The sequence below is a fragment of the Saccostrea cucullata genome, unplaced genomic scaffold (genome assembly GCF_032062105.1).
Source record: "Saccostrea cucullata isolate Sc308-1 unplaced genomic scaffold, CSIRO_AGI_Scuc_v1 ctg5024, whole genome shotgun sequence".
NCBI classification, from domain to species: domain Eukaryota; kingdom Metazoa; phylum Mollusca; class Bivalvia; order Ostreida; family Ostreidae; genus Saccostrea; species Saccostrea cuccullata.
Window position 1 is genome coordinate 408 of NW_026925992.1, and position 26,261 is coordinate 26,668.

At 32.2% G+C, this 26,261-nt stretch overlaps 1 protein-coding gene and 1 long non-coding RNA gene across 2 annotated transcripts in view; both read left to right on the top strand.

Moving 5' to 3' along the window:
* Window positions 1-7,715: 7,715 nt before the first annotated feature.
* On the top strand, window positions 7,716-11,741 carry LOC134270294 (uncharacterized). Its single transcript, XR_009992771.1, has 4 exons — window positions 7,716-7,749; window positions 10,660-10,806; window positions 11,238-11,365; window positions 11,509-11,741. It is a non-coding gene; the product is annotated as an uncharacterized LOC134270294 (long non-coding RNA).
* Window positions 11,742-18,907: 7,166 nt separating this feature from the next.
* The window catches only part of LOC134270290 (multiple epidermal growth factor-like domains protein 10), a 28,346-nt gene continuing 20,992 nt past the window's right edge, over window positions 18,908-26,261 (top strand). Inside the window, exons 1-2 of the mRNA XM_062752482.1 lie at window positions 18,908-18,988; window positions 22,510-22,734. Of these exons, the coding sequence (XP_062608466.1) occupies window positions 18,913-18,988; window positions 22,510-22,734 (301 nt within the window). The 5' untranslated portion in view covers window positions 18,908-18,912. The remainder of the gene's footprint in view (window positions 18,989-22,509; window positions 22,735-26,261) is intronic.

Here is a 26,261-nt window from a genome sequence, read left to right on the forward strand (position 1 = left end):
CAGAAGAGTGGATCAATTTTTTCCGTAATTTGATAATATTTACAAGAGAGTATGTATGTTTTAAATATTTTTTTACAAGATGGTGAAAGCTAACAAACAGTCAAAAAATTATACAAGAACTGTAGTTTAAATCGTGTTTTGTACATGTCTTATCAGAGATTATGACGTAATTAAACTGAGTCATGTGACCATACACCCTTCGTCCCCTTAATTACAGTATGCACAGAATAGTGAATAACGAACAGTGTTTAAGTTTTTTATCTTCAGATTCCCAGATGTGGAAACAAAGTAAGTGTTTGGTACATATACTTACAAGATTCAGTTTCTCACTACATTTAAAATTGGTTTGATTTTTTTTTACATTTGTAATTTGAAAATTTAAAAATTTGTAAATGTTTGAATGGGAGTAAGTTTCAATTATGTTTGTGTATTTTGATTTTCATGACTTTCGCTACGTTCATTATATACATTATAGTCAAATTTATTTCACCTTCTAATAAATGTGTTAACATTAGGTATATGTGTTAATATAGAGTATAAATGAGCAATTCGGGTTCTATTTTTAAAGTCAACTGAGTTACATGTACTCAGGTGACCTATTGGAATCTGCTTTTGTCCGTCGTCGTGGAACTTTTGAGTACTCTGGGCTTTTCCCAATAAATTGCTGAACCAATTTCAACTCATTTGTTGTAGAGCAGCTACGGGCAGAAATTATAGAATTGTTGGTTCCTGCTCTTTTGTGGTGTTAGGTATGGGCAAACACCGTGGACGTTAATACAATTTAAAAAAAAACCCTCTTCATCTGAACATCAATTAGTAAAACAGTTGGCATGTTTATAACATACAATGGGTCCTTTGCCAGAGTTGTAGAATTTAACGGCAGCTAATTCAGAGGTCCTGGTGATAAGGTAGTTCTCTACTGTTGATATAGTAAAAATGTGTTTGAAGATCTTCTTCCGAGTATTTAACAGACATACTATATGTTAACACGTGGTCATGATCGGCAAGTGTAGACTTCCATGGCCCCTTTGTCAGGGGTTTTGTGTTTGGTTGGAGTTCTATTGATTATATTGTGAAAATGTATAAATTCTTCCAAAATCTTCTTTGTTCTTTGGCATTTTTCCAATCATAATTAGCAATAATTAATATATTAACTGTGAATTTCTCACCCTCTTGGTCAGGGACTTTATTGTTGGGCGAGGTGTATTGGTTATATAGTAAAAATAAATTATTTCTTTGACAACTGTCTTCTCTGTCCCTGGGTATTTAACAAACAAGTTTAACACTAGGTCATGATGAACAAAATGTGCGAATTTAACCGCCCCTGAGAAAGGAGTTGTAGCTCTATTGAATATTTAGTAAAATGCATCAATTCACTGAAAATATTCTTTGCTCGTGGGTATAAAGCAGACAAACTAAGTGCATGGTTTTGATGAGCAAGGATGCGTATTCAAAATTGTGTCATTTTTTATCCCTGGCTTAGGTTCAATATGCACATAATACATGTATATATGTGAAAATGCAATAATTCTGTAAAAACCTAGGTTGCGCAAAAGTACAAAGCTAATAATAAGCAAGAGTCATTTACCAGAATTCTTTTTGGAAAAGTCTGGATCACAAGGTCAAGTGTTCTGTTGTTGGGCTGTAATGAATTGTAGATAGATATGTTCACACTGAATTGCTTTTTTTAATGTTACTATTAAAAGAATTTTCAAGTCAGAAAGACTTGTAGTGAAGGACATTCATAATATCCCTGACCCCCAATTTCTGTCCTTTATTTTCGCAATTTTGTATATTTTATATAAGACTATATATACAATGTGTGTGCACATTTTGGACAAAATAGTTTGAATTATTTGGGCAGGAAGTTCCAAAAGATAGCTCCATTTACTTGTTCAAGAAAATAATTTCAATCTACAAGCTTTAATTTCATTGATTTTTCAAAAGTATGAGCTAGTTTGACTGTCAGTTTCCATTGCGTCATTCATATGGCCATCAACCAAACACAAAAAGCTATGGAACGCCGTAACTGCCTTATGTGGAGAACTTTCATTATATGCTTGTACTTTGTCATTATATGATGGTATTTTGTTATTATATGATGATATTTTGTCATTATATGATGGTGCTTTGTCATTATATGATGGTATATTGTCATTATATGATGGTATATTGTCATTATATGATGGTATTTTGTCATTATATGATGGTATTTTGTCATTATATGATGGCATTTTGTCATTATATGAGTGATATTTTGTTATTATATGATGGTATTTTGTCATTATATGCTGGTACTTTATCATTATATGATGGTATATTGTCATTATATGATGGTATATTGTCATTATATGATGGTATATTGTCATTATATGATGGTATATTGTCATTATATGATGGTATATTGTCATTATATGATGGTATTTTGTCATTATATGCTACTACTACTTTTCATTATATGCTACTACATTGTCATTATATGCTACTACTTTTCATTATATGTTACTACTTTTCATTATATGTTACTACTTTTCATTATATGCTACTACTTTGTCATTATATATATACTACTACTTTGTCATTATATGCTACTACTTTATCATTATATGCTGGTACTTTGTCATTATATGATGATACTTCAACATTATATGAAGATAATTTTTAAATAGGTATAACATCGGGATCGGGATACCGTTAAGTAGTACACTAGTTTAAGGAAAAAAATGGCGCAAAATTGTGAAAACGCGATCACATTGTAAAGCATCCTCGAGGAACTAATGATGGGTCCGCAGGTTATCGATGGATTTGTAGAAGAGAGAAGAGATGTTGAAAATATTTTACATCCAGAGCGATGAACAATTGAGCAGTTCTGGAATTACTACTATTGGCGATCGAATTCGTGTAAGAGAAATGGTCAAATTCAAAACCAAGAGAAGTTCAAACACCAGTGGCAAATTTAAGGGCAAGCGGTAAATGTAGTCTTCCCGACTCCCGACGGTCTCAGATTTAGGATTTTTAGCGATTTCCTTTTATTGTTGCACAGAATTTATTCAAATTTTTCATAACATTTTCTAGGTTTAAATGAATTCATTAATGCATGAAAACTTTAGGAGACATGCGTTTTTATTACTGAATCAGCAGTATGACTATCACCTGCCAAAAAGCTGCAAATCTAGTACTCTATTATAAATGTTAAAACCCAAAACGGACACCGATGTTTTTGGTAAAATCTCGATTAAAAATATATTTTTAAAAAAAACCTCATTTACATACTATAGATAATTTGTACGCACAAAAACTTTTATATATTTTCTTATTTAATTTAAAGTTATGCTCATTAATTATCGATACATAGCGATGAGCGGAGACGTGAGGTTTCGTAGATCATTAAATTGATATTTTTTGGGAAGATAATTGGCGGTATTAAAAAATATGAACATATTAATTTTCATTAAATCCATAACATGAAAATGACCTTTAAAGTCTGTTGCCTTAAGAATTTCAATCATATAATTTTTTAACATGTCAATGGAGACGATAATCACTTATCATTAAAAGCTTTATTGAAGCAGTGTTAGATTAATTTCCTAATCACCTGATACAGTGAGAGTGAAGAGTGAAGAGATACTCTGTCAGTCTGTCAAATAAAAAAAATAATTCTGTATGGTAAACTGCTGCTAAATCGAAGCTATTGACAAAAAAGCTATTTGTGCTTTTACAGTAATTAAGTTACAAAAGTACAATCACCTTAAAAAATAAAAAGGGGGGCTCCGAGGTAGAATCATGTCAACGTCGTAGAGCCCGGCTGTGAACATGATGTGACAAAGAGTTCTATTAGTACATGTATACAAGTAAAAGAAAGAAAATATGTGGGTGTTTTTGTGCATACAAATTATCTGGCATGTAATTGAGGTTTTCCTTTATTTTATTATTATTTTTTTTAATTTTACTTCATTTTCAAAATTGTTGTTTTTAATTGCGATTCGGTTTCCGTTTTTGGTTTTCAAATTTATAACAGAGTTCTAGATTTACCGCTTTCTGGCAGGTGATACATCTGGTTCAGTAATAAAGACACAAATTTGTTAAAGTTTTTATGTACGAATGCATTCATTTAAACCTCGAAAATGTGCTTGAAAAGTTTGAATAGTTTCTGAGCACCTTGAAAAAGAGAAATCGTCAAAAATCAAAATTAAATCCGGGATCGTCGGAAGTCGGGAAGACAAGATTTACCGCTTGCCCCTTTAACGCCACAGGTGTTTGAACTTCTCTCGGGCTTGCATTTGATCATTTCTCCGAGAATAATTCGATCGCCACTAGTAGTAAATTCAGAACTGCTCAATTATTCGTCGCTCTGGCAAGCAAAAAATATTATCAACATCTATTATCTCTTCTACAAATCTATCGATCACCTGCGGACCCATAATGTTGAAGTATCATCATATAATGACAAAGTAGTAGCATTATAATGACAAGTAGTAGCATATAATGACAAAGTAGTAGCATATAATGAAAAGTAGTAGCATATTATGACAAAGTAGTAGCTTATAATGAAAAGTAGTAGCATATAATGACAAAGTACCATCATATAATGACAAAATACCATCATATAATGACAAAGTACCATCATATAATGACAAAATACCATCATATAATGACAAAGTACCATCATATAATGACATCATATAATGACAAAGTACCATCATATAGTGACAAAGTACCATCATATAATGACAAAATACCATCATATAATGACAAAATACCATCATATGATGACAAAATACCATCATATGATGACAAAATACCATCATATAATGAAAGTTCTCCACATAAGGCAGTGACGGCGTTCCATAAAAAGCATTTTGTAGAGGTACATAATCGGCATATTGTTTTTAAAGAACTTAAGGGGGGAGACTATAGTTATATTGTGTGAAAACTACAATAGCGAAACTCTTCATTTTTATTTATACCATACATAACTTACATTAACTTCAGTGTACATGCAAATTTTGGGGGAAATCTACCGTCTAGGTATTTTTGAGGGAACGTCTCAAAATACAGGTACATTTACTATAGGATACGAAATTGCCAATTTTTAGCACTTTAAAGCAAATTATACCAATACTACAATAGACATTTTGTTCAAACTATAATATTTGATGAGTAATACTATATTATACGATATATGTAAGAAACACAAAATTCTACCGTCTTGTTACCAGAGGGGTCATCTAAAAATGCAAAAAATTAGCAAATTTTACTATTTTATAGAGTATTACAAAATATGACGTACACAATGAATTCACATGAAAACATAATAAAGATATTGGAGATATTTTATAATTTCTATGTTTTAAATTTCAAGAGCGTTTGTTTATTACTTTTTCTTTAATAATATATTTATTTCCCCTTTCTTTAAGAGCTACAGATTATCATAACGTCAAAAACACACTGCAAGACATCAACCTATCTATCAATTGCAAAATCGTTAAAAAAATCAGTTATATCAAATTGTAATCACATTCTTATACCTATAATTTCTTAATTTTGTTTAATTTTAATAATTAAGTGAAAAAAGTTGCATTAAAACAGTAAATACGCTTCATTTTATGATGATGCGCAATGGAAACTATAGTCGGCCCCCTTAAACTAAAGAAATACATATATATGTTCCCTTCAGCCTTGAAAAACCGTTTTATTTTCAATTGAGTACTTTTTATATAAAAAAAAACAACAACAAAAAATATTTTGGAAAAAAACATACTTTTTTATGTTACTGGTTTAAAAAAGACGTTAAACGTTAATGCGTTAATGATTATATCTTCTTGACCAAAAACACCTTGTGATAAACATGATGACTTCAACTTTTCGGTACTCAATTTCTTTTACTTCTTAATCAATGAATTTTAAACCTTATCTCCTGCCTATTAAGTTTACGTCTTCAGCTTATTCGATACTCGATACACATGAGCATAAGAACAATTGTTGGTTGATGAAACAATTATATTAACAACAATATTAAAAGTCAACATTTACATGTAGATAGTTCTGAGGTCAATAAAATGACCTTGATATCTAATACAATCCATTATTAAGTCGAAAGCTATTTAACGTCTAAAAACTTATTGTAAGACCATTATTTACAACTGAATTGTCTACCGGTTTTTTCTGTTTTCTTGTTCATGACAAGGATCATACGACGGTTGATCTTTTCTCCTCCATTTCACATTATTTTTAAGAGGCCCACTCTTATTATAATTATTTAAATGGACTTTTGAACTTGATAACTGTGCATTTTCTACGTTTTCCATTTAACCATTAATACATTTTGACTAAATTTGTCTTTCGTAAGTTTTGTATACCCCGTTATTGAATATTTGAACATTTGGGGGTGTACAGTTTTGCTCTGTTCATCCACCTGTCTGTCTATCTGTTTGTCCACAAAAACTTAAGCATTGTCCATAAATTTTGATGCAGGGATTGAATTAAGCCATGATTCTCACATTTACAAGTGTATTTCTTGTGACAAGATCTATCTTTGGGTCAAACATATTTGACGTCATGGCATTGACATTGTTTGACGCAATTTTGCAAGAGTTTACCAAAGCTCTAACCTTGGCCATAACGTTTGAACAAATGATTCTAGGACATTCATAATTCACATGTGTATTACTTATGATAAAACCGTTTCATGGAAAAAAAAATATTCTTGACATTTTGAGCATGACATACAAGTTTTACCCACTTTAAAAAAATTAATATCGAGAATAACTTTTAAACAGTTAGTACTATATCATGTGTTCTATAGTTCTACATCATGTGACAAGACCTTCCTTTTGGATACAAACAATTTTAACCTTTTGACTTTGACCTTGAAAATAACTTTGAACAATCAACGTTGCTGCTACAGCTGTAAGGCTTTCATATTTTACAGGTATATTCATTGAGAACAAGTCCTTTCTTTGGGTAACAATATTTTTATAACTTGACTTGGAGTTTGACCTCTTTTCCAAAAACTGTCATACGGGGGTATCTGTGTTTAACAAATACACCTTCTTTTCATACAAAAAGTTAATTTCATAATCTTTTATTATTGCATGAAGGTTTGGATATTGAAGATGCAATGTATATACAATGTCAAACAGTTTTTCTTGCGAAATATAAATCTAAGAATGTCTTTGATTGAAATATAAGACAGTTCAAATTATAGAATGTAACACATGGTACGCACACATTCCACTGATATTATGTTTATCTTCAAATTATTACTCGATGACTATTTTCTTTGTTACATGTACCTCTATTATTCTTGTCAGAGGTATCAAATACTTTGTTTTAGGTTGCAATGAAACTTTTTATGGAAGAAACTGTGATCAACACTGCTCGACAGAATGTATTGAACAAAGATGTAACATCAAAAATGGAACATGCTTAAGTTACCCGCGTGGATGGATAGGAAAGGCATGCGAAGAAAGTAAGAAAATCGCGACTAGCTTTTACTATTTTGTTTTTGAATGTCTTATTGCTTATATTATTTTATGTATATAATTAAAAATTGTTTATGCATTTCTTTAAACTGGAAAATAGATATACATTCTTTTTGTTTAAAAGAGTGTCCAAGAGGATGGTATGGGGTTGGTTGTTCACAACAGTGTGTAACCCATTGTATAAATAATGAGGTGTGTAATTATATGACCGGTCGTTGTGACAATGGGTGTGCTGATGGATGGATCGGAATTTATTGTGAAAAATGTAAGTACAATAAACTTGCCGTTTCTAATGCACATTATCATCTTTATTTTTATCCAAGGGGGCCGACTGAGATTTCTATTGCACAATGCTTCGCGCATCATAATAAAATGAAGCGCATGTACACTTTAAAGCGACTTTTTTCACTTAGCTATACTGTAATAGATTTTCACGAAGATAAAACATAATTATAGGTTAAATACTTTTAATTACAATTTTATACAACTAAATTTTAACACCGTTTTTCAACCGAAAGCAGATTGACGTATTAATAGTGTGTTGTAACTTTATGAAAAACTGAAATTCTAGAAGATTGGGTAATGACAAATGTTACAAAAAGGACGTTAAAACATTTGAAATTTTAAACATATATAAAAGTGAGAATCTCAGAACTATTTTTAGTATTATTTTTTTGTTAGTATCCCTTGTTTTTGTCCCATTTTGTAGTTCTCTATAAAAAGTAAAATTTCGTTAATTTTAACAGTTTGAAATGCCCCCTCGAAAAACCAGAGGATTTTTGTCTTACATATAATGTACTATACATTATATCTCATCACACTTAAATTTAAACAAATAATATATTTTAGTATTTTTTAAAAAAAATTCCTCTGAAGAGTGAAAAAATGGCACTTTCCCAAATAATCCAATAGTAAATGTATCTATATTTTGAGATGGTCTCTAGGAAATATTTAGACGGTAGATTTCTCTATACTAGGCATGTGCACTGTAGTGAATGTAAAATACATACTGTATAAAATTAAATTTCTGTATTATAGATTTCAAACAAAAATACACCAGTCGGCTTCCTTAAATATCTTAATGTCATAATCGAATGTTGGTTGAATAATGGTTTGTTATAACATATACATGGCGACTGTTAACAGCATGTATATATGGAAGCTATGGCCCTGGTTGTGCATATAACTGCAGTGGTCACTGTCTTAATGACACCTTCTGTAACAAACAAACTGGACACTGTGACGCAGGGTGCGAACCGAGCTATACAGGAAATTTATGTAACAAAAGTAAAGGGAAAAACATTAATTAAAAAAATGTCATTTAAAGGATTATAACAAATATTAAATTTTTTTGTCAAAGATTTTTTTTCCTTTCCTAAAATGCATTTCTGGACTTTTTGGACCAAACTGTACGGAACACTGCAGCCAGAACTGTTGGAATGATGAGATCTGTAACCACATAGACGGAGTATGTACAAATGGATGCAAGAATGGATATATTGGAGAGAAATGTAACTAAAGTAAGAAAAAGACTGCTGCAATGAATCTTAGTAATGGTCATGTATTAGACCCTTAAGCTGGGTAAAGAGCAAGAGGCATCTTATGCATAAAATGGCCCTGTACTTATATAAATTAATTAACTATCACCCTCTTTCCCATTTCATATATCGAAAAACGTAGACACTTGGTGCTTTCATTTTCTATAATAGGATTTCGTTTTGAGAATCCAGATATTGAAAAACAGGTTGGAGAAATTGCAATGTTCTTGAAATTTGCAGAAAACATGCATATTTGACTACCTTCAGCAAAGAATTAAAATATGAGCACAGCCCACGATCCAAAAACTAAAACTTTTTTTGGATCTTCAGAAATATAGAAATAGAGCTTTCATTATTTATTTGCATTTTTTGGATCAGAGGTTGTGCTCTGTATGAGATATTGAAAAAATGCTTCAACTTAAGGTCATTTTTAAATGAATTTACAGGATATGAGGGAAATGACGCATTTTATGACGTCATAATATATTGACTAGTTAGGAAATTACGTCACGATTAATAGATACGTGGTCACCAACACTCCAAGTGATAAATTCTGCATTTGCAACCTAAACCGAGCGGTTTTGATTTTTCAAAAAATCGCAGGGCCAAATAAGGCCCAAAGTGGTTCTTGCTCTTCCAGCTTAATTTTATCCTTTGTCGTTGATCTTTTACTGCACTTTTCTCCAACTTTTTTTTTCTTTGGTTAATGGCGATAAACCCTAGTTCTCCCCATAATTGGAGCTATTTTTTGGAGCTTCGCTCTAAGTTCTCACATGGTACGATCTGTACTCTCATCTTTTTATTTAAGGCTCCTAAACATTCACTTAATAAAATGTTTGATTCGATTAAGTAATGTTGTGAATTCTGTTAGATATAGATGAACATTTTTACTGGAATATTTGATAATTATTATTCATAATAAAATTCATAAAAATTAAAGTCTTTTAAAAAATATCGGTACATGTAATAGAGAACATTTTATTCCAGTTTGCTATTGTTATTTTACATTTTTTATGGCAAAAGGCAAAACGACGGAAGGACAAGCACACTTCACCAATCAATTTATATATTTTTCTTTCAGAGTACTTTAATTTTCTTTTTTTTTCTTTGAACACTTGATTGAAAAATAATTATCACAATAATATATTTTAGCCTGTGACCATGGATATTTTGGAAGAAATTGTTCTGGTGTTTGCTCTCAGAAATGCATCAGTCTATGCGAGCTCAAAGACGGATTTTATGACTGTGTCCATGGTTGGAAAGGCTTAAATTGCAGTGAAGGTACGTTAAACTCAAGCGCACCGGAGCACAGACACACACACACACACACACCCTCACACACCCTCACACACACTCACCCTATACATATGAATCGTTACTATTTGATAAGAACAATAATACTTTCCTTGTAAAATGATTAGGTCCTTCGGATGGATAATTATAATACTAGCTGAGGTATACATGTACGTGGATAAAATGTAATGCTACTTTTGCTTTAGTGTAGTTTACTCTGAGATTAACGAACGATTCAAGCCAAAATATTTTCAAAATATATTTACATGATCAATATAAATATAGTTACAGGTTTGTACAGATACTTACAATAACAAAATTTTATACTCTCTTTTGATATTTAGAATGTCCTTTCGGAAACTACGGAATAAACTGTGAGGGGAAATGTAGTTTACACTGTGGATTTAACGACACGTGCGATATATACGAGGGAACTTGTCCACGGGGATGTCAAGAACCCTACACAGGATCAAACTGCTCACAGCTGCTAAGTAATTCAAATTAAAAAAAATCATAATTACATTACGTTCTTTTTCAGAGTGAAAACCAATTACAGCTGAGCCTCATGTATCCGGACGCTTTGGTTCCTAGTCAAGTTGTCTGCATATGTGAAGCGTCCGGATATCTGAATGACCAGTTAAATAAGATAAATAAATGTTAAAAAATTCCGTGCCGATGAAAAGTCGTCCGGATACTGAAGAATCCGGATATCTGAAATTTCACTGTATAATATCTTTATTTAAAGTATTTTTGTTCCTCTTCTCGTTAATTTTTTTAATCATTTTTTTGTTCTGAAATAAAATCTTTCAAATCCTTTGTAGAGTTGTTCAAGCTGATTTGATATAGAGCAGCAACGACTATATAATTTTTGATTCCTTCATACATGTAACAGACTAGTTATAGAAACATTTTTTTTATTAAGGTGACATCCTTCATCCGATATCTACCAGAGATTCCACTCTTCCCATTCCCATGCCCTGCTTTCTAGGAATCACTCTGTCTGGAGTGCTTAACTTGTGTCTAATGCTAGGAATGTGTTATAAGCTGCAGGTATTTTTTTAAAAACATAATTATCTTTTTACGATTCACTCTTTTATGATGCAAATATTCATATGTTTGTTTTCTAAAACTGTACAACTGTAATGGTAAATTGTTTTCACAATCAACTGCAACACATTTTCTTTTTCTTTAAGGGCGTGCTCAAGGAAAAAGTGTAACACTGTTTCTTCTCAAAACATCCAAAGTTCCAGCTACATTAGCAATGAAAGAGGAATCACTTCGTATGAAATACACAACTATCAAGAATTAAGAAATTCCAAAGAAGAAATCCATTATCAAGAAATTACTTCAATTTGAATTGTACTACAATTGCCAAAATATTTTTTTGTCTCACCACACTAACCCTTACCTTAAACCTGTGACTGAGATATACCTAGGTTGTCGGGGTATTAAGTGGACAAAATGTATAGAGTGAAAAATATTTAACATATTTATCTTAATATATTTATTTATTTCATTCCATTTGTAGATATATATTAATAATTAATAAAATAATACTTTTTTGAAACTACTTTATCATTCATTTACCACAGTATATCGTTATTTTTATTTAATTATTTAATTCACTGGAAAAAATATATTAGTATTTTGAAAGCATAGGTTTCAGAATTACTTAGTATATTTTAATCATCATGCTTGAAATTTATTGCACTTATGATGAGCAAGGGCGCCTTTTTCAAAATTCTTTATTCCTTATCCCTGGCATCAGATGTTTTTGGGTTGGGATCTGTTTAAGGGATAGTGGAAATGAATTTGTTTCTTGATAAAGTCTACTTTTGTGCATGGTAACATGTATTATAAGCAGGTATTCATTTATAAAAAATGGAAAGTTCATATGGCCCCTTGGTCACTGTTTCGGTGGTGCTCTGTAGTGAAAAATGCAATACCGCTTTGACATTCGTTTCTTTTCCTGGGTATTGATCAAAACAGGATAAAAACGAATAAGCAAGGATCATTTTACCAGATTTGTGAATTCATGGAGCTCTGGTGCTAAGCAGCATTTTTTGAAATTGTAGAGAAACGTGTACTCCACTGAGAGAAGTTATTCCCCTTTTCTATTCATCTTATATGATAATTAATTACTGCAATCGATGTACAATGTAAATAAAAGATTAAACTGCTTAAAAGAAAGAAAGAAAAAAAAACAATAATAATGTGTAAGAATACAAGAAAAAAATCATTTACAGTTTGTAATGGTCATGTAGATATGAAAATGATACAAAAAAGTAGATAAGATTAAATAACTGTAGACAATTACTGTAGTTTATTAATATATACACAATGTATTTTTGCATTTACGAAGCATTTGAAAAATGCAGATATCTTACTGCACATGTTTTCGAATTTGCTTTCCATCACTTCAAGCATTGCTTTAGTCTAGATCTATTTCGGATACCATCAATCGCCGATGGAAATTCGAAAATTGCAGACTGATGTAGCCGACACTAATGGCCACGGAGCAGTGAGAGATTTTCCACCATTTTCGATCCTTTACTGTATACGTAATTCGGTATCTGTTTAAATCAAAAGTTTCCCTTATTATAAAGCAAAGGACTATTCCCTATTTCTGAATCCACAGGGTAATGATAAATTCTTTATTCATTCCAATGGAATACTCAAGATAATTTATCTAAACAAATATTTTTGTACATATATGTTATTTTAACTTGTCAGGTCTCAGATGTGCCGATATGTTGTGATTACTATCATTGAATTTTAAATCCTCATACAACTGCCTACAATTATGCAGGGAGAGATTTTTTTTGCAAGCACCTACTGCGACACGAGACCTCGGTTTATAAGTCTCATCCGAAAGACCTGTCTCCAAATCACAAAGTAGGATTTGAAAGGTCAGTGACCTAGTTTGGGTGAAAAAATCTTAGGTCACAGATGCAGTAATTGAGAAAGATTGATTACTCTTGCCATTCAGGTATATCCCTCTCAACACAATGTTCCTTGATAATTTTGTGCTCCATATTATAGCCTCACAATTTTAGACAATGTCTAATTTAAAGTGCTTTGGTATATATCGAAATATATTTAATGATGTCAAATAAATGATTTTTTAAGACAAAGAACACCAATTAATTGAGTTTTTACCTACGTAAATAATATTTCTGTATACCCTGAAAACTACTAACAATGCTAATTGTAAAAGTAAAAAATTGTCGTGCGCCGACCACCGATATTTAACCGCATCTAAATGCTTTTTCTGATAAAATTATGCACAGGGCATTACAGGCTTATAATATTTTTTACAATTACGAAAAGATCATTTTCCAACTTCATGCAAAAATTATTAGTTGTAGTAGAATAGTATTTGAAATATTCAGAAACCTCGCATATACCCAATAATACCAGACATATCTGGTGCCGCGTGTGGACGTATTCACAAGCAAGGTATATTATGTCTTACAAACAAGGTATATTTAAGGAATCGCTGTCTAGCTAGTACAGTATGCCATTGACATCAACGATAGTGAGAAACATGGGATAATTTATGCATAACGGGCTTATCCCATGTTTCTCACTATCGTTGATGTCCTTGGCATACTATACTAACTAGACAGTGATTCCTTATTTTTCCATTTCATTGAGAAATAAAATTGTATATTTAGACTTTAAAATGCAGACATAGATTTCAATTACAAGAGGACTCGCATGGCAATTTCAGTAGTCCTCGCCCACTGACGTCAAACACAAAGGCAGCCGCACAAGATTTACATTCATATTTGGCCTTCTTAGCTCCTGACCTATCGTCGTGCCTAATTTACATTCCGGCAGAATTATTAAGAAATCAACTCCTCTTACTTCCAAAGAGTTATCACAGAGAGAGAAAAATAGAAATGGAATAATAATGTCTTAAATCTCCTGCATGTCAGACGGTTCCGCAATTAAACTAACATCCAAGTTAAACTCCTTGGTAAACAGCAAATCATCAAATGTGTTCAAAAGTGTTTACATTACATTAAACATCTGATAAAGGTATGTCATGTGTAAGACCGAAAACGACTGTGCTATGAAAGCAAGATGTGTTTGTGAACACTGTACCCCCGAGGGGCAACAAAGCAAATATTAAACTTCGCAGCTAGGTTAAGGACTACCAAGGGTATCGTCGTGTACCCTAAATTCGTCCGTACCTAAAATCGTGCAACCTTCTAGAGACCAGCATGTTTCGAACTTTGTATCGATGACGTCATTTTTAGTTGTTATGATTACTGAACACAATGATGCAACTGTTTTAGCAATTATTTTTTAGAATTTGCAGTTAAAACTAGTATTTAATCTAAAGAAAATAAAAAATACTTAAAATATCTGATTTTTCCTTTGGTCCATTTTTTTTTATTGAAAGTGTACACGGCAGTTACGTTTCCCAAAATTACTTCCAGATCAAATATACCTTCATTTATATATTTTTATACCTGCCAGTGTATTTGATTACGTGCATGGCCTTTCAATTTAAGAATTTGATAAAAAGAAATCAACGCTCCAAAAGAATCAAGATCGTATACACTAGGATATTGACGTTACCCGTGTTTGGTTGACATACTAGGCGGCAATGCGGGTATCTGTAATTATTTAGGGGAAAAATCTAAGTCATCACTGCAAATGAGAGTCTCCAAAAATCAAAGATTTTAACAGTCACTTTGACTAACAGCCGTGGATGCTTCCAACAGTAGAAGTTCTGTTACTACAAATTAAAACAATTTATACTTATAACTGTGTTGCTGATTTTCCCTTTTTTGTGTGTGTTTTGTTTTTAATAAGTTTTATATAATCGAGATTTTTTTCTATACAGGAATATGTTATTGAGACGGAAAATAAATAAAACAAATTATATTATATCAAAAATATTTACAATATGTTTTATGAAGTACAGTATCAATACAACTGTTAATTACTCTAGAAGTTGATGTAAGAACAAGCCTGGTTTTTTGGCATGACTTCGCCTTTATTAACCACGTGAAAAGGGGAGATGGTATTGTTTCATGATAATAATGATTAGGGAGTATTCATTAATTAATACAAAATACTGTTACATCCCCCTTTCTTTAAAATGTTAAGTTTGCAGATTTCTGTTAATTCTGAAACTTTACTGTCTTTGAATTATTGTCCATTTCAGTGTTTGATTGATTGATTGTATATTGTTTAACGTCCCTCTCGAGAATTTTTCACTCATATGGAGACGTCACCGTGTGCCGGTGAAGGGCTTAAAATTTTGACCTTTACTCGGCACTCAGGGCCATTGAGCAGTGAGGGATCTTTATCGTGCCAACGCCTGCCGCTGACACGGGGCCTCGATTTTTAAGGTCTCATCCGAAGGACCCGCAACTTTCACTTCAAAGTGCCGAGCGTATGGCGAAGGAACAGTTGCTACCAATTTTAACATAAGGTCAGTCGCGGCCGAGATACGAACTCACGACCTCCCCATCACGGAGCGAGCGCACTACCGACTGAGCTACCGTGAACGTTTTTCAGTGTTTGAAGACCATGGTCAAATTACTATTTAACTTTAAACAAAAAAGATTGTGTATATTCAGCATGCAACATTACATCATGGAATGAGAAATTAGTTTTGATTAATGACAATCAAGACTGACAATTAAATAATGAAATGCAAGGCTATTTGCCCTGTTAGGGAGACTAGGGATTATTATGCCCTCAACACAGTCTTCCTTTGCAAAGTAAACATACAAACAGTCTTAACTAAACAAATACAATGTAATGATTAACATGAAGTTCTAAGCTAAACTTAGAAATAGGTAGACGAGGAGTTATTATTACCTCTTTCACTATCTACCTATGCCCTACACATCACGATAACGCATTTGTCTCACAACTACACGACCACTACGTTTCTTCATCGGACTTGAAGAGACTGGTTGCTTTGGACGCTGAACAGGTACGGAATCTAGTGTATTGCGTAGTTCCAATGTTGGTGGAGGTAGTGTTGGTTCACTGCTGCCTATTATAGGAACTGGATCATCATTGCACTGTGATTGGTCAGTTAGAGGTTCAGGCTTTGCATTTTCATGATCAGGATGAAACGGTTCTCGACTAAATAGGAGATGACGTTGATTGCGTCTGTATACACGTGAAAAAATGAGTTTTTCCATCCTTTTTTCATTTCCTTTGGGTCTGATGCGAACTATATTCCTTTCTGCTAAGGGTTTTAGTTTCTTAGCTCCTGGATTATAGTAGTGTGTCTGATGTTCCTTGCGTTCAAAGAGTTTTTCCCTAGTGCGGTCAACATAACGTGGTCTGAGTAGATGTTTTGCTACTGGTAATAGCGTTTTAGTGCTCCTACCAAAGATTCGTTGTGCAATTGAGTAGTCTATTCCTTGAGTAGACGTATTGGCGGTATTGCGTAGATCAAGGAGCGTCAAGAATGAATCTTTTCCGCCCATTGCACACTTGTGAATGAGTCGTTTGGCAATTTTTACAGAGTTCTCTGTCTTGCCATTATGTTTCGCATATCTTGGCGATGATGTAACATGCTCAAATCTGTAACCTTTACTGAACTTTGCAAACTCTCGGCTTCCAAATGGCGGTCCATTGTCTGATATTACTCAATCTGGAGTTCTATGACGTGCGAGTTGCGATTTCATCATGTGAATGATTGAACTTCCTGTTTTATTATGAAGTCTTTCCACCTCAAAGTAATCTGAATAATAGTTTGCGAGTATGAGGTAATCTTTGCCTTCACATTCAAAAAGATCACATCCTATGGTTTGCCAAAGACGAGCAGGAATCTCATGGCTGATCATAGGTTCCCTCTGTTGATCATCCTGGTAAGTATTACATGCAGCACGTTAACCAAGGTTTGATTCAATGTCATTCAATGACATATTTGGCCAGTAGACATAGTCCTTGGCACGATAGATACACCCTTGGATACCGATATGAGTGTTATGTATACGCTGTACAATACTATGTGTGATAGATTTCGGTACAACAACTCGCTCGGCCTTGTAGATGACACCATTCTGAATAACTAACTCCTCTCTAAATGGAAAATACACTTGTATATTCAGGGTAGACTTCCTTTGACGAGTCCGGTCATCCCTTAAGTATGATCTTCTTCAAAAACTGTAGAGAGTCATCCCTGTCTGTAGCTTCCTTTATCTGTGAATATCATTCCTCAGATATTGCTAAGTAGGTGCGGTGGTTGATGCTGTGTATGTCATGCGTGTTCTCTCCGACTGAATCAGAGTCAGTTATAAGGCCCTACTTAACCTGATAGAAAATATTTAATCTTTTGGAAAGTTGAAAAATTGTGCCTTATTTGCTTTACACATAATGTTTGAAATCTAAGTTTGTTCACAAATATTAGAATTTCATCACTGAAAAATGAATTAAACATTTCCACAGTTGATATATCTGAATAGTTTTTTCCTTTGATGTTTCAGGACCAGAATTGAAATAACAAGCAGGGATAAAACTGCACCTTTCGATCCACTGAATTATTACTTGAAGATACAGCAATGTGACAGAATGGCAGAGATCCATCGTTTAGTCACATATCAGTGAACTTTCAGTAACTTTCAGTTATCGATCAGTGAATGGAACAGCTTTATTCTGTAAAGGTCTATTATCGGTTATTCCTAATGGACACCTTTCTCAATAAAGATCAATAATGCCTTTTAAACCCATTACATGTTCTGCTGACATTGGATCTGGGTTAATACGTTTTAAAGACTGGTTTTCAAGTCCCGGCAGTGATATTCGAACCCGTGATCCGAGCTAACATACTCTGAAATTTATTTTTATCTGCAAACCTTTAATTACTGAGTGTTGTTTGTCCATATTTGTAATTTTTTTTAAATTATTTACTATCATTATCCAAGTGTCATTTCTTTAATGCACACTTGATCTCAGCTCTAAATATTTGGAGGCACATGTTTCCTCTGCTCCTATTTTGTATTGTTTTATGGACTTTGAGCTTGTTTACTGTTCGTTACCTCCATATATTTCATACAAGAAATTACAACAGACTATTGAGTAAATGTAATATCTGTCTTCTTTGCGCTTCTTAAGAATCATTTGTGAAGAAAAAGAGGACAAATTAATGAAGAGAAACCAATTTTACCATAATTACTTTAGTAAGATACTTTTTGGGATAGTATGGAAGATATTTATTGTCAAAGTTTCAGAGGAGAAAAATATCAAAGAATTATCAACCTGTTACATGATATCACTATCCTCCAAAGAAAACAATGTCTGCCTAAAACCGGTATTATGTGCAAGAATTTCAAAAAATAAATCTTTTTATCATTGAACATATACCCATTTTAATTTGGAAAAAAGCCCAAAGAATATCACAATGAAAATGTGTCATGCTATAGTTCAGAAATCAACGGTGTACTTGACATACATTTCCTCAATCTTACAATATTGTATACCGTGAAGGTTGTGTTGTAAATAATGTTTTCAGATAATAGGACACAACACCATATTAATACTTTCATTTCATTTAAAACTTCCTGGAGATCAATTTATATTTTCAATTTCCTTAGAGAGTTCATTCTTATAGCAAAATGAATTATAAATCAATAAGTGAAGTTCTTCGGATATTTATTTTAATATCAAGATTCGTTCCTTTCTATGCTTACGGTAAGATCTAAAAATGAATGTTAATGCAGTAATACTCAGTCTGAGTTATGTTAAGGAAAATAGAGAGACACAATTAAGGTTAACTTTTCACCTATAATTTTCTAATTATCTGAACAAGATGTGTTTGTAAAACACTAAGCACCCGGGGGCAGCAAAATCAGAAAAAGCTATTTTAGCAAAATGTCACATTCAAGGTGACAAAGTATTTGACCTTGGTGTCATTTGAAAGAACTAATTCAATGGAGTATACATAATAGATATGAAGTCTCTATCTCTCATGGTTCAAAAGTTATGGCGAAGATAAAGTTGACAACAGACAGACACAACTGAGAGACAGACAAACAGACAAGACAACAACAATATACGCCTTGGATCTATTAATCCGGGCGCATAAAAATCTTCGTTTTATTACTCTTTTGATCCCTAAAAGAAATATAGAAAATTTTATTCACTTCTTCAAAGCTGATTAATGTTTAAGTTTAACAGTTCTATATTCATTTGCTCCCCCCTAAGTGGGTATATTTCTATGAAGTAAATCTTTGAAAAAGGCAAACATGTCTTTATTCAATTTATGAGAATTTTACGTGGATAGTGTTATCTATAAAACCTTCCTTTTAATCTTTTCCTTCTTGTGTTATAATTTACAAGACCTTCACAGAAGATTACAGTCCATATACACGTAAATATGTACTGCAAAAATATAAAACATGGACCACAGCGCTTTGTCATTTTGAATATGACAGATGACTGGATATTTTCCCCTTTGTATCTAAATCTAAATCTATTTCAGCTTGTAATAAACCCCTGCTTGCTCGAGGGACTCAGGGCCTCACCAAACGCCATGCACTTTACATTTACTCTCTTCATTGCGTGAAATAGTATTAACCGAGAAACTTTATAATTGAACGCAATTTACTATTTTTCATTTACTTGTGAAAATAATTTTTCGAAATAATTTCATATTAAATTCCTCTGCCAATGACACCTGATCCAAAGGATGGTGTTAAACAGATTTGTGTTTTTTCTGCTGATTTTGTGTTAGGTGACCCATAATCTTGAATAATGTTCGTTGCTTCATATTTAATACATTTTACTCTTTTTGTACCCCGCTATCCCAGGGATATATGATTTTTTTTTTTTACCTTTTTTTATCTTCAAAAATTTAATTTTTTTTAATCAAACACAAGTTGGTATGGTCGTTTCATCATGTGCCACAAATTGCCAAAAAATGCGTTTGTCAAATTTTACATTGTCTCAAACTTTTTTTTTTAATTTGACTATGAATTCAATGAATCTAAATACGTTTTCAAGATTCATAAAAGAAATATAGGACTCAGGATCACTCAAAAGTTCATTATACTTAAGCACACAGGTTAAGACAATACTTAGATCATTATTTTTTGCACTAACATTTTTACACCGGTCACGAAAAGCCACGGATAACACTTTTTATCATCTAAAATAAAAAAGAAAATTCGATTACATTTTATTTGTCAATAAAAGCTGTAAATATGTTTTACATTGATAGACTTTTTATAAAATATATATGTACAAATTTTGATAGGATAACTGCATTTAACGCTGTACTTTGGTTTTTTTTTTTTCGTTCGCTTCTGTTGCATTCAAATCTTGACCTAAGTTCACTTTTACATATCTACTACAGATTTCTGTCAATTAGACACCCAATTTAAATGTCAAAAATGATTTTTGACTGTTATATTAAAACTTATTTTAGGTTTTTGTCCTTACGATTTTCCAATAAAAGTCGTTTACACATATCTGCCCTTTGTTGAACATTATGTATGTGTGAGAGGCAGAATTGGTAAGAATGGAACTAAAATTAGCCTGGATGAATAACAATGACTTGAATTAAAAATACGAGATAAATAATTTACGGCAAGCGTGGGTCTCCGAATGGAATTGCGCCCGCTCCTCGGCCATTCTATTAGGAGACGTTCATAAAGTTGTATCGTTTTTAAATTCATCCACGCTTTGCTTTTCAATATTACAGGTATGGTAAAATGTTTTATTTAGTTAATTTATTTTTCTTAGAATTATAAAGAAATTGTTAATTTATCATTTATTAACATTTACCATTAATTTCTGAACTTTACAAAATTTGAGCTTTCATATTTTAATATTAACAATTTACTTTATAATGAGATCCGAGCAGTTATATTTGATAGTTCCCTTTTTAGTTTTGCTGTATTTCTGTAGTTAGTTATATGTAGATGTGTAGGTTTAAAGTTTGGCATGTTTTACCGCACATTAGTTTTATGCCGGAAATATAATGTCTTTGTTTGTTTGACTCTATTATTATTATTGAACTCTCCAGTCAAGGGAGGTAAATTTAAATGTATCCAGTATAAGTATTTCAGTGAGAAATGACATTGTTTAGATTTTTATGATATAGAGTGAGTATTTTTAATATTGTTTTATCACTCTATGAGTCACCAGATGTTAGGTAGGTTAGGGCACGCTTATTTGTAATGCTTTGAGCAACTAACGATCATTTATTATTGTGCCTGGTGACTATTTATTGTACATTCTATTCGGAGACGTTAATAAAATACGTTGTATCGTTTTTAAATTCATCCACGCTTTCCTTTTCCATATTACAGCACACCCAAACTTACACTGGACCTGGTGGCTGAAAAGCAGAATCGTAATATCTTAGGGTCTCTCACAAGCCAGCGAGTTATATAAATTCTCAAATTAAGTGCGGTCACCCAAGAGGGCGACACGACAATACTGTAAACATATTTCATTTGGACGTGCATGTTAAGGAAAGTAGCTTCTGCTAAATCAAATACATGGACATCACCTAAAGTTTTATGTTTTATGAAAGTAAGTTTCAGAATGTAGTGATTCAAATCTACGTCAACTTCCTGAAAATTCGATCACGGTCAAATATCATACATGTCAAAACATACATTTACAGTACATAAAAGATACTTTCAATTGTGTGTCTTATCTAAAACTAATTATGTAGGTGTATGAACGTTTACCAAACAGTAGTCTCGTTATAAGATCTTGTATAACGAGATTAGCTGTCTTGTATACGTTCACTTAATAACACTGAAAAAAAATTAGTGGCGTTATTACAGATACAATACCAAATTGGAATATATCATATCCTAGGACTTTTTTTTTAGATTTACCACTGTTATGAAAGTATAAGTTTTGTAAAATGCATTAACACATATGCAGAGAGATATAATATGGCAGACATCGTTGCATCAATCAGGTTAATTACGTTTTCAACTATTACATCTTTTTGGTTTCCAGTATTCACCATATTTCAAACGTACGTGTTAGGATCATATTCCTCATAAAAATATTACAATCTAATTTGTATTTTAAATTAGAGTTTTTATCAAGGAGAAAAATACTACAATGGCGTAAAAATGCACTAGGGAAATCGAATACGAAATTACAACATTTTTATGTGGTTATTTACACTTTTTCTCCTCAATATTACAATGTTATGTTGGTATATCTTGATTTGATTGTTTTTTAAGATAATTTATCAAGCGGTCGAACAACCATAATGTTGCCAACATACCACAGTTGTCATCTTCTATGTGGACCAACAACTGCAACAGATGGACAAAGAGAAACATGTACTAATACTGAGGCCATTGGACCAAGTTCAAGCAGTAAAACAACAGTATGGTCTGTAGATCTTGGAGGAAATTACAATATTTACAGCATCGATATACTATTTAAAGACTATGCTGGATGGGGTAGGATTTAGATTTGAAAATTATTACATTCTGCCCTTCTCAAATCTTTTTATATTTTCCTTTTCAACATTATACCTAATCTTAATTGCAACAAAGAACTTCTTTCGTATAACTACTCATAACAACTAGAAACATTTTAGTCTCTAGCCGGTGAAACTATAGGTTTCCTCTGAACGTGTCTGTTCTGTCCGTCCATTAGTCTTGCTGTCCCTCTCTCTGTCAGTCCGTCAGTCCCACTTGCTACTCGGCACTTTTTGTCTACTAAGAGAAAGATACTAAGCTGGTTTTGGTATGTGAGTGTATCTTGATGAGGTACAGATCAAGTTGCATTTCGTTCAACATCAATAATTTTTTTTTTACAGAATAACGAACTTTCATTTTGTCAGGGTTTCTGCATGTTTTCATATCACTTGCAGGTATTGAGCTGCTTTTGATTTGTGACTTAAACTTAAGGAGTTAAAGATGATGTTTGCACTTTGTTCCGCTCTATAGATTTTTGACGGAAGAACGACAATTTAATTTTTTAAAAGAACCAGATTACACTTACATATACAGGGTGTTTCACAATACATTGTATATGTCACATATCTAAAGACAGATAGATAAATGACAACAAAAGATACATAAACATTTTATATATCATTTTAATCAGCATATATTCAAAACTATTTTTATTGAGTCAGAAGTATCCAACATTGTCCACTTTAGTTACTATGGCAACAAATCCTAAAATGTTATTGTCCAAGTGTTTTCCCAACATTGTTCTATTAAAATAGAAATTTCTGACCACTGGTTGGTAACTTTCACAGGATACTTGAGACTTTCTGGCTTCTTAGAACCTCCAAAGTGCATATCTATTTTTATTTAAAGTTGCATATAAATAAATGTGTCTTTTCAGAACTACCGGTATGTGTTAATTTGTGTCCATTTCTTTCGCTCTTCCATTCAGTCAATCTTGCAAACTTTAACCGGCTCTGAACACCAATTGGCATTTAATGCTGAAATCTTGTATGCAGACACACTAAACTCATATTTAAGATTTCTAAATACAATTTATACACTTAACGACATTGTTACAATCCATTTCCCTAAACTCAGATCTTTAACTTTCATGAGGTTTTCTCAGTGATTGACTTCAGTTTGATATTGTTCTCGTCTCTTCTTGGTTTTTTGGGGGGAGGGGGGAAAGCTTTATCTGTCTTTCATCTCTACATTATAATATTGTTCAAACTCTCTAATTATTCTTAATATATGAAAACTAGACAGCAATTACTGGTCTGGATAGTTTTCATCATCACACCCTGTACAATGTGCAATATTTAGGATATCATTCTTATAATAAAAGTTTACAACAAAATTTTGCTGCATGTTTATTCCATTTTGAGAACAGCTTAAATTGTGACGTCACTGATTATATCATCAGTTACTTCATGGTATATTATAATTTCATCAATACTTTGCAATATCATAATTTTAGATCAATATGCTTACCTATAGTGTTTTGGTATTTTTGGTATCATGCTCGATATTCAAATTATGCCCATTTAGATGTGTGACATATATTGTGAAACACCCTGTACATTTAGGAAACTAGTATTGCTAATGCAATATCCTAAGAATTCTTGATTAAAAACCCTCTCTACAATGCATACAAAAGGGATCTGATTCTAAAGGCTTTTTTGTGCAGTTCCGAAAAAAATCCCAAAAAAGAGAAATGTACAGTATATTAATCAAAACGTAAGTAATTCAATTACACTGTTACATTATTAAAGACATACGCAAGGTACCTTACCTACTGATCATTTTTCAAGATATTCAAAATTAAAATTTATAATTCCATTACAAGGTCTTAGACAAAAAAAAATCAACATGCGTTACCAGGGTTTTTAAAAAGATACAGTAACTGTAAAATCACATATTTTCGTGGGGTCAAATTTTTGTGGATTGAGGAAAATCTCTTGGTTCGTGGGGATTTGAATTTGTGGATAGAATGAAAGTGTACTTATGTATGTAATTTTTTAAAATTTCTCGGTGGACATGAATTCGTGGGTCTCGTCATACCTCGAAAATAACGAAAATTAAACGACGAAAAGTTCGAAATTTTATGATTTCGCAGTATCAAATTATGAAAAATTTGCATTATTCAAAGAAAAAATGTACAAAAATTACAAAACTTTTTAATCCCAGCTTTTTTTTTCATCATAAATTGTTATAGAAGAGATGTACAAATCGATATATAGACATTAAAAGTATTGCACACAGGTCCTTCAATTAGTGGAACTCTTCAACTCCAGGGAAGAACCCATTCAAGTTCGAACTACGTTGCGTATGACATTAAGGTAGGATTCTTCGCACACAAAACTGTACTTCTTGTATTTAAAATTTAATTAAATTTTCACAGAATCAAGAAGACAATACTACTAAGAGATGGTATCAGTTAGATACGTTTTGACTGTTTTATATTAGAGTCAAGGTCAGGTTAAGGTCATTACCTTTTTCTCTGGACATTAAGAATAGAACTGACTGCATCTATTTATGCGATAATGTCTTCTATTTCAAAAGACGAAATGTTTCTCTTTTTGCGTAAAAAAAATTTTACCATATAGGGTCTATAAGGTGATATTACCAAAATGACGCAAATAGTTTAACAATAATGAATTTTGGCTAATCTGAATTTTTTATATTTTTGTTAAATTTTTAGGATACACATGTATTTAAGTTATTTTTTATATGCTCCCTATATCTAATTTTTTGTTATTTTCACATATGGTAGAAAAGTCATATAGAGATACAAAATGATATAAAAACAAAAAGTTTTGACCGTTTAATAAGAGATTAAAAACACCTTCTTCGGATTATTGGCTTATATCTGTACTTAGATTGGAAGCTTTTAAAAGCTAACATAATTGTAGTCTGTTTGGAAAATCATATTTTATATGTTTTAAAGCTTTAGTCTTTTATTATTAATTTAGCTAACATTTGAAAAATTCTTTAAGCCTCTGATTTTGTAAAAATTATAACTAAATTAATTGTTCTAAAATAGTTTTAGAGGAAGAAAAGAAGATATTTTCATACGCCATAATTCCGCCAAAAATATAGTCCCTGCTAGTTTTCAAACACAATTTACCATTTCTATTTAAAGTTGTAAAATTGTGATGAGGGAAGAAAAATCTGATCTTTTAAATTTGTTTCACCTAAATATATAAGACATGTCAGGTAATATACATTGAATGTTTCATCTAGTCAGAAACCAGAGAAGAATCCTACCTTAAGGGCCAAGATAAATTAGTTGAAGAAGTGAAATGCATGTATTTTTTTCCATGGAAAAAATACACTCCTTTTCAATGTCTAAAAAACTCTTTGCACCGGTAGATAGGGTCCTTAAATACAATTTAATACATTGGGCTTTCTAAGGTATAAATTGTAGAACTTTCGCTTTCTACACTGTAATCGGGAGGCCCGAGTTCGAATTTCCTTTGCGGCGCCATGTCAAACATAAAATGTAAACAGGTAGTGACTGTTCCTTC